This window comes from Balaenoptera musculus, chromosome 13, assembly GCF_009873245.2.
Source record: "Balaenoptera musculus isolate JJ_BM4_2016_0621 chromosome 13, mBalMus1.pri.v3, whole genome shotgun sequence".
NCBI classification, from domain to species: Eukaryota; Metazoa; Chordata; class Mammalia; order Artiodactyla; family Balaenopteridae; genus Balaenoptera; species Balaenoptera musculus.
Genome location: NC_045797.1, coordinates 67759910 through 67770056, shown reverse-complemented (window position 1 = coordinate 67770056; position 10147 = coordinate 67759910). Strand labels below are relative to the sequence as shown.

At 38.3% G+C, this 10147-nt stretch overlaps 1 protein-coding gene across 2 annotated transcripts in view; it reads left to right on the top strand.

Moving 5' to 3' along the window:
* The first annotated feature begins 2789 nt into the window (after nucleotides 1-2789).
* SPDYA (speedy/RINGO cell cycle regulator family member A) overlaps nucleotides 2790-10147 on the top strand; it is a 35780-nt gene continuing 28422 nt past the window's right edge. Inside the window, exons 1-3 of one of the 2 annotated variants that reach the window (XM_036874081.1) lie at nucleotides 2790-3195; nucleotides 7133-7385; nucleotides 9398-9456. In XM_036874081.1, the coding sequence (XP_036729976.1) occupies nucleotides 7151-7385; nucleotides 9398-9456 (294 nt within the window). In that variant the 5' untranslated portion in view covers nucleotides 2790-3195; nucleotides 7133-7150. Of the gene's footprint in view, nucleotides 3196-7132; nucleotides 7386-9397; nucleotides 9457-10147 lie in introns of those variants that run through there. The other variant, XM_036874082.1, reaches the window with a different exon arrangement.

Below are 10147 nucleotides of genomic sequence, written 5' to 3'. Positions count from 1 at the left end.
AGTGGTTTGGGAGGTTCAGTAGAACATTTCCTAGAAAAGGGGTACTGAAAATAAAGGTGTCCTCTACAATACACCTTAAAAAATAAGAAAAAGTCTGAAAATATGACATTGGCAAGATGTCAACTAATGGAAACTCTTACTTAAAACTGGTAAACTACCTGGGAAATGAATTTAGCATTGATAATCTTGTATAGTTGAAACTGTGCATACTCTAAAACCCATCAGTTTCACTTTAAAGCATTTATAGAAAAACTACATGAGTGCACCATGGGGCATACATATATAAACAGAAGTATTGTAGTATTCAAAATATTTGACTTTAATACATGGGCACTGACCAGACACCAACTCATCAGAGCCTGTGCAAGCTATAAATAACTAATTTGGCTTTACAGAGGCATAGCAGCTGATAACCAGGTCTGTGCATGGGAATACTCAGAGCATTCATAGCAAAAAATAACCCAAGTGACTTGACAGAAGCATTGATTCATTATGGTATATTTACAGAACAATCCTATACAGGAATGAAAATGATTCACTGTCATTCATTAGTATGTCTAAATCTTGAAACTATGAAGAATACAAAGAGTATTAAATTTTCAAACAAGATTTGTTTAAGAATACGGTAGGGCTTCCCTGGTGGCGCAGTGGTTGAGAATCTGCCTGCCAATGCAGGGGACACGGGTTCGAGCCCTGGTCTGGGAGGATCCCATATGCCGCGGAGCAACTAGGCCCGTGAGCCACAACTACTGAGCCTGCGCGACTGGAGCCTGTGCTTCGCAACAAGAGAGGCCGCGATAGTGAGAGGCCCGCGCACCGCGATGAAGAGTGGCCCCCGCTTGCCGCAACTAGAGAAAGCCCTCGCACAGAAACGAAGACCCAACACAGCCAAAAATAAATAAATAAATAAATAAAAATTTAAAATAATACAGACATATACTTTATAAAAAAAAAAAGAATACGGTAAATCTAAAAAGAAAATGGAATGGGGGAATTAAGTCCCTGGCGGTCCAGTGACTAGGACTTGGCACTTTGAATCCCTGGTAGGGGAACTAAGATCCTGTAAGTTGGGGAGGTGGGGATGGGAAAAACAAAAGTCACCTCTGCTGGGAAGTAAGGGGAGGAGCATACAGAATCTCAACAGTATTGTTTAATGTTCTATTCCTTGGATCTTAGGTTCATGCTTTTTGGGTGGGCAGTGGCTTCTTGAGTTTTTGTTTTATGCTTAGCTTGCATATATGTTACTAATATTCTTTTGTACATATCAAATATTTCATTTTTTAAAAATTTATATGCAATCCCATTTGTGGAAAAGAGGCCTAGCTTTTGATTTAAAGTGAAAGACATGCAACTCTTCCTTTCACTTGAACTCTTCGGAGCCACTGTAAGGTTATTAAGTGGCCTGATTTCAATTTTGTTGTGTCTCAGGGAATAGGCCTGAGGAAAGGGAGTGAGACAAGAGAATGGCCAGTTAGTGGAGCAATCAAAACACACATTTATAGATGCATTAAGTTTGCTTTTATGGCCTCCGTGTGTGGTACCCCAAAATAATTACAATAGTAACATCAAAGATCACTGATCATGGATCACCATAACAAATATAATAATAATGAAAATGTGTGTAATATCGCAAGAATTACCCAAATGTGACAGACATGAAGTGAGAAAATGCTGCTGGAAAAGTGGCGCTAATAGGCTTGCTCTATGCAGGGTTGCCATAAACCTTCAATCTAAAAAATGTAGTATCTGCGAAGCACAATAAAACAAAGCAGTATGCCTGTAGTAGACATTCATTGTTCAGTAAACATTCTGTACTCAAGGCTGGAAATTAGTAATCACAGTAAACCCTGATACCTTGGGGAAAAGAGAACCACCAGGGAAAGAGAGAATGAGGCTCAAAGCAGTGTTTTCCTAGAAGAATCAGTATTTAAGGTTTTCACAACCAGTTTATGCTTCTTGGTTCATTCCCCCATTTAAGGGCCATGGGGAAAATATCCAAGGCGCTTATAAGGAAAAATGAGTTCGCAGATTGTGTCCTCTTTCATGTAGGTGATTTTTTGCCATCATCTAGCTGTGTGAGAGCCCGAGAAAGAAGGGAACTAAATATTCATTCTTCAGAGTTGCTGACTGAGGAACTAATTGCTAGGAAGTGCCACAAATATGCAAGGCCAAATTGCTTTTTAAGTGTGATAGTTGTGGTAACTGAAAAATCTAGAAGCAATGCAAATATCAAAATGATTTACATTTGGTCCATCCACTCTGGACTATTATGCAGTCGTTAAGAATATTTAGAAAGACTGTAGCAACATGAAAAAAGGCCATGATACGTTAACAGGGGAAAAAAAGCAGGTTATACATTAGAAGGGAAGCGAAGAGTAAAAGATGTCACGTACAAAATTTAAAAGCTATGAAGAATCCTTTTACTTATTCATTGAACAAACATTTATTAAGCACCTTACATCCCAGGCACCAGGTCAAAAAGAAAAGGTTCCTGTAGAAGAAATTAGTTTAGAACAATAGATTTAACAGGATAGAATAATATTACCCCTTCTCACAAAGAGCCACACCTTTCTTTTTTGGTTTAGGTTGTCTCTTTCTCTGTTTCTACAGTTATTTTAACGTAGCAGTAATTTACAATTGCTGCTGCAAAGTTCACCTCTGATTCTTCGTCCTCCTGCTGTTGACGTCTCTGTTTACCGCGTTCCTGCCAGTGTGTGTGCCTGGTGCGGTGGGGGACGGGAAAGTTAAGACCTGACGTCCCCACCCGGCAGGGCCTCTCCATCTCGCAGCAGGGAAGATAAATGGCTCTAATCCAAGCCTGACTTTGGTAAGTGTCCAAGGGTAAGGCGTTACATTAGAAGGCAAGAAGCGGTCTGGGAGTGTCGAGGCGTTTTACCAGGACCTTGCCGGGAGGGAAAGCAAGGCCGGGTAACGGGTAAAGGTGAGCAGACCGCTGAGGCTGCGAGCACAGCGCGAGGCGGGAGAGGAGGCGCGCGCCTTGGGCTGGCCCCGCCCACCCGGAGGCGGGCTCTGCGCGCTGATTGGCCCGCTCCGGCCTCGCTCCGGGTTGGCGGGAGGTCTCCGAGTCCGCAGTGCCGCTGTGGAGTGACTTGCGAGCAACCGTCTGAGGCCTGGGGCGTCTGGGGAAGGCTGGCCGCTGGCCGGACCCCGTTCACCAGCCTCGGTTTTCCGCAGGTACTCTCCGCTCGCGGCCCGGCTTCGGGCCTCGCCGGCAACTCTCCAGTTTTGGTTGTGCCTGGTTCCTCCGTCCCCTCTCGCCCCCAACGCCGCCGCCCTCCGTGTGTGAGGCGGCGGCGGGGGCGTTTTGGCCCCTTCCGTACACACTGCCGCCCGTGAGTCCCCCCCTCAGGTGCCGGCGGGGAGGAGGGACGTCGCGGTCGGACGGCGCCGGGCGAAGTAGAAAGAGGGAGGCGGGGCGCCCCCCTCGGCCGGGTTTGTCGGGCTTCGCCGGCACAGTGCTTTTTGGCTCACGTGGTCGTGCTCACTAGTGGGCGGGGGAGGGGAGGGGACAAAGGGCGAGGTGGGGAGATGCGTCCCCGAGTACTAGCCGTGCCCTCTCCTCAGCGGGCGCTCCCCTCCTCGGGAAGGAAGGCCCTGAGGAAAGAGCTCGTGCCTTCCCGCAGCCCGCCCGCCCGCCTGCCTGCGTTTATCCCGCTGGGCGCCGGATAGTGGTATTTTGAGTTCGTCCTGCCTCTTCTCGCGTCCCATTAAACACATCTTTTCTTCGCAGGAGCATCTGCACCAGAATCCGGAGACCTGAGCTGCTGTATCTCGGTGCTATGCCCTTGGCCCATTTATCAAAATCTACAAATGTCCGTTTCTTACATTTCCAGTACGACTGGAGCCCAACTAGCTTCAATTAAAAAAAAAAAAAAATTAAAAAACTTTAGAAGTAATTTAACATTTAAAGACTGATAAACCCATGCTATGTTAAAATTGAGATCCTGTCTCTACAAATTTTATTCTTTATCATGAGCACATTAAAAAAAAATACCTATGGTCTCTGTTACCAATAAAATTTTAACATTTAAATTACATGTATTAGTTGAGGTGAAACTTGGTTATCTGTCATATTGGGACTCTTCTTTCTTTCAAAGACACCCTTCCTGTAAAAAAGATACAATAATAGTGCTGCCATGTATTGAGATTTTGCTAGGCATTCAGCACTGTGCATTATCCATATAGTTCCTTTTCTCACTAACCCTACAAAATATGTATTATTAACAATGCCTAGTAAGTAACTTTAATTGAGTACTTACTATGTACCAGGTTCTAAAAAAAAATAGCTGCTTTTATTATCTCAATATCACAAGTGAGAAAATGGAGGCTCCCAGAAGTTAAATAGCCTAAGACCCAATCGCTAGTGAGAATCAGGTCTTAATCCAGGTCTATTCTCCAGTAGTTTAACGTATATTCTCAGGTGGCTCTGTCCCTCTGCCTTCTGTCGTGCTGAAAAATCCTCTGTCTTAAAAAAAAAAAAAATTCTTGGGAATTCTCCTGCGGTTCAGTGGTTAGGACTCGGCGCTTTCACTGCCAGGGCCCGTGTTGGATCCCTGGTCGGGGAAATAGGATCTGCAAGCCGCGCGGGGCGGCCGGCCAAACTTAAATCATCATCATCATCATCATCATCTCATTTGACTATTGTCATTCTTTTAGTATGTCTAAATGAAGAGCAAAAATAGAAGTTACCTCAAGTTGGAATTTGACCAAAATGTTGCATTGATAGCTTCTCTCCTTAAGCTCCTTCTCCATAACTCTCCTGCCAGTGTTTGCTTATTAATCTCAGTGAATCTCTATTTGAGGAATGTCCTCCTCTTTCTGTTTTCTCAAATTTTATATGAAGCAGAATAGTGTAAAACATATTTATTTTTTTGATTGATAGAAAATTTGCATTCTATTTCATGATATATCCAAGGTTGTTTTAACAAAGCAGCACTTTTAAGTTACTTAACATTAAGTAACATTAAGTAAAACTGACATCCTGGGAGATATGCCACAGCTATTCTATATGCTGGCACATCTGTCCCCCACTCCCCCAAGCCTACCCCCCACACCCCAATGTGAGAAGCCTATTTCGTTTTTTCCATCTAGATTTGTAAGGTTGCTCTTTCTTTGGGGGAAAAAAAAAAAAAAGAGATGCAGATGAGACCTCCAGCTGTCTCCCAGATGAGTTGGGCAGGAAGTAGCAAAACGTTCTTAACACAAGTCTCAAGGCTCAATTTATCACACATTCCTTTTTCTATGGAGTTTGTAGCACTCCCCCACCCTCAACTCCATAATTGCCTTCGATTTGCTTGGACCTTAGGATCTAGGAAGAAAGATGAGAGGAGAGGAGGGAAGCAAAATAGAGGGAGGAGGAGCAATTATAGAATTAACTTAATATAATTTACTCTGCCTAGTTCTTCATAATCTAGCCTTGTACTGTCTAATATGGTAGCCATTAGCCATATGTGGCTGGTGCAACTGAAGAATTTTTACTTTAATTTAAAATTAAATACTGAAGGAGTGTAAAATATTTTTCCCTTATGTACCACACCATTGTTTTGGTAAGACTACATTTCACTTTAACTGTTGGAAATTTAGCATCCAAAATTGAGATATACTGTAAGTGTAAACACCAGATTTCAGACTTAGTATGAAAAAAGAATGTAAAATATCTCATTAGTTTTTATATTGATTACATGTTAAAATGATATTTTGGATATACTAGGTTACATAAAATACATTCCTAAAATTAAAAATTCACTTGCTTATTTGTACTTTTTAAATGTGGCTTTAGAAATATAAAGTGACTCACATTATATTGGACAGTGCTGATCTAGCCCCACTATATCCAATCTTATTTTCCATTCCTTCCTTCAGCAGGGAAGTTTCTGAGGGTCAGGAAGGAGAATCTGTACCTGACTCCTTGAACATCAAGGGAGGCATGGCTGCCTGGGTCACTGTGAGTTATGGATTCAGAGGTTCTCATTAGGGTCTTAGAATAGTTTCCTGCTTTGGCTATTCGTAACTACATTTCCTATTACCCTATAAGTACTTTGACCATAAAAGTAATGCTAACTAGTAATCACGTGAACTAATTACCACCAAATGTAATGATTATGCATATTGTTACATATTGATGGATTAACTTTGTTTCAATTTTTATTAGTCTATAACAGTTTACATTCATTTACACTGGTAATTGGCCACTCAGATAGCATAGTCATACACTCACAACTTTAGAAATTAAAGTGACCCTACCAAATGTAAAATAGATAGCTAGTGGGAAGCAGCCAGCCACATAGCACAGGGAGATCAGCTGGGTGCTTTGTGACCACGTAGAGGGGTGGGATGGGGAGGGTGGGAGGGAGACGCAAGAGGAGATACGGGGATATATGTATATGTATAGCTGATTCACTTTGTTATAAAGCAGAAACCAACACACCACTGTAAAGCAATTATACTCCAATAAAGATGGTAAAAAAAACAGATATTAAAGTGACCAATTTATGAGGATCCCTCAATGCACTTTATACCATGCATTTCTTTGCTAGAATTGTATTTAACTTTTCAATAAATAACAATCGATGCTTGTTGAATCAGTGAGTTTTATAACATATCAAGGAATTAACCAGTTAGAAAATATGTTTTTGTGTGTGTGAGATTGCTTTTTAATAATTGATGTTGATAATAATTTAGTTCTGGAAGTAGTTTGCCTTATTGTATAAAAAATTTGAGCTGACATAATAATCATATGATAAAATTGTCAATACAAGCAGAATAAAAATTATCAGGAAAAAAGAATACCGCAAATAGATTATAAACTCAGCATAGTTTCTATAATTAACTTTAAAATTTGGTTTTGAGTTCCCTAGTAGTCAAAGCAAAATAGTATGCAGAATCTTATTATTTGGGAAGAGAAGGTATATCAGTTACCCAAAGGAAGCATAGCTTTTCTTGGCATTAAATTCTAAAAGCAGTTTCTCATGTGAGTCATTGTCATAACTAACATTTTAGTAGCAAGTTCAGTAACATTTCCTATGACTGCATCTGATAGTGTCATCCAATCTGTTGTTTTTATATAGAAGTGAACAAGAGTGTGATAAATAACTGTGTTTTATTTTTACAGGAATTGTGGGAAACCAAAATGAGGCATAATCAGCTATGTTGTGAGACACCACCTACTGTCACTGTATATGTAAAATCAGGGTCAAATAGATCACATCAGCCTAAAAAACCCATTAACCTGAAGCGTCCTATTTTTAAAGATAGTTGGCCAGCATCTGAAAAAAATGCACATAATAGCAACAAGTCTAAACGCCCCAAAGGACCCTGTCTAGTTATACGGCGTCAGGAAATGACTGCTTTCTTTAAATTATTTGGTAGGTTTAAAATATTGTAATAGCGGTAATTATAGAGTACTTAAAAATGAGAATATAAGATCTATTTTATCATTTTTATAATAATCAAAGAGGATACTGTTATTTTCTATGTCAGATTTTCTATCTCCAACCAAATTTGCTTTTTTTTTCCATAGTCCTTTTTTTTTCCCCCTCAATGCTGGATTTTTGTTTGTTTTGATTACTTTTAGAGTAGAAATTCATCATCTACCTTTTAGACCACTTAAATCCAAGTGTCAAATGTAAATTCTGGGCAGTTCAAGGTCATAGCATGAGTTTTGTTTGACCTAAAGTATAAATACTACATAAAGTCTCAGGTGAGCCAACTAACCCAGTGTCACTGGGCCTGAGGGGTTTCCCAGGACTTTCAGTGCTGAAACTGAGCAAACTGGCAAGGTTAGTCAACCTAGAAAAGTTTCAGTATTATATCTGGGGAATATTATTAAAAATTAACTATGCTTTATCATCATGCTCATATAATGAAATTGAGTTTGAATTTGTTCAGATCATGAAACAGTGCTACTTTGCTAATAAGCTTCTTAAACATAGCCAAAAAGAAACTTCTTTATAGTACTTCTACTGGCCAAGAAAGAGGATTGGTTTTTGTTTTTTGAGGTAAGGCAGTAAGGTAGACAATAAAGGGTTGAATAGATGGATTCTGGTAAGTATCTGCAGGACTGAATCAAATCAAGTAGCTATCACAGTCTGGTAGATCCAGGTAACAGCCTTCCTTGCTTATAGAGGAAAGCATATGCATAAAAGAGGAGAGAGTTGGGGACAAGAGTGTTTGCCTTACTGAGAGGACAGAAATCTTTAAAAAAAAAAAAAAAGGAGGGCAAGCTGGTTAAGATTTAAAGAAAAGCAAAATAAGATAATAGAAGACAAAATGTAAGTAATACAGGTAGAAAATGTTGAACTATAAAGATGTTCCTTGTCAGGATCTAGAATGCTGTTAATAAAAGTTTCCCTCTCTCTTTATTAAGAGTAGAGCAAAATTATTACCCACAAACTTTATTATTATTCGTAACTGAATGTGAGAAATAAGAGAAAATACATGGCTCTACCATTTTAGGTAATTTAAGAAATAGAAATGGAATTAACAAGGCAGAAATGATTTATTCTCAAAAAAACAATACTTGGAACTTTCCATTTATTTGACTACATTGATGATATTTCTAGGATATAACAAGAAGTTATGCTTCTTTAACTTAAAATGCAGGGGGAAATGGAAAAAAGTAGATCTTTCTCAAATTATATTCTGACAGCTACCCATATATTTTGGGATTATATATTTTAGCCTTTTAAAATTGAAATGAGTGTTTCTGACCTATTTTTGGGGTGTTATTCTTTTTTTAACAGTATGTTTGTTTGTTGATCTTTTTGTCATACTCAGTTTTTTCCAAAATTAAATGTTATAAATAACTAATGAATTATGAATCTCCTTTATATAGATATTTTCATGTGTATTTGGCTAATAGATAATTAGACAGAGATAAGTAGGAGAGAAAACCCAAAACTAAAAATACCCCATACCTAAAAGGAGAAAGTAGTTAAAAAAAAAAGTAAAACATATTTAGAAAACAGTATTCATTGAGTCATTATATCTTAAAGACTTACCTTTTATCAGATTCCATTTCCACCTGTTAAAGATTGATTTTGGAAAACAACAAAGGCTCATCTAGAGCTACCCAAGACATATTTCTAAAAGAGCTATAGAAATATTCAATAAATCAAACACTTCTATCATTCCTCCTCCAGTCTGGGGTATATATTAAGGCAAATCAGATGGGAAGCCAAAGAATAAAGCAGTAGCTTTTTGTACAGCGCTTGCAATGGCAAACACACTAAAGAACTGAAACTACACCTTGGACAACCCTGGTCCTGCCATTTTTGTTTGATTTCTAAGCATCATTTATCATCTCCTTATGTAAAAATCAATGCTTCAAAAGGAAACCTGTTTTCAAAAGACAAGTCATAGCTATCTTTTGTTGTAGATGACGATTTAATTCAAGATTTCTTGTGGATGGACTGCTGCTGTAAAATTGCAGACAAGGTAAATTTGTTAACAGTATAATCATTAACCAGCATTATTATGTTACTAGGCTATCAGGACTTTAATGAACCTTATTAGGATTTTCTATCTTATTAATTAACGTTAGGAAAAGAACTAGCCTACGTTGCTCCTTCAAAGTGGAATCCATTAGCATACAACATAGATTCATTCTATCTATACTTGAAGCATTGTAAAATATTATTGATTAAATGACCTTAAACCCATATCTGTTTGATTTAAAACAAGAATCAATATAGACTTAATATGTTTTTTGTTTGGGTGGTTGGGGGGTTTTTTGTTTTGTTTTGCTCTTTTTTTTTAAATTGAAGTTTAGTTAATGTATAATATTATATCAGTTACAGGTGTACAATATAATGATTCACAATTTTTAAAGGTTATACTCCATTTATAGTTATTATAAAATATTGGCTATATTAGGCTTAATATGTTTTGATCAGAATTATTACTTTTTATCAGGTAATAATATCTGAGGTTCATTCCACTAAGGCAGTCTGTTACACATTTTAATATTTTGTAGATAATTTAGATAAAACAAATCCCAATAATCTTGTAGAGTAAAATTAGTTTATCATGTTCTTTATTTAGGAATCTGTTTCATAAAAGAACATCATGATGCTGACTTATATACTAGGGATTGTGATGTTTCTATACTATTTAGGTTTAGCTGATC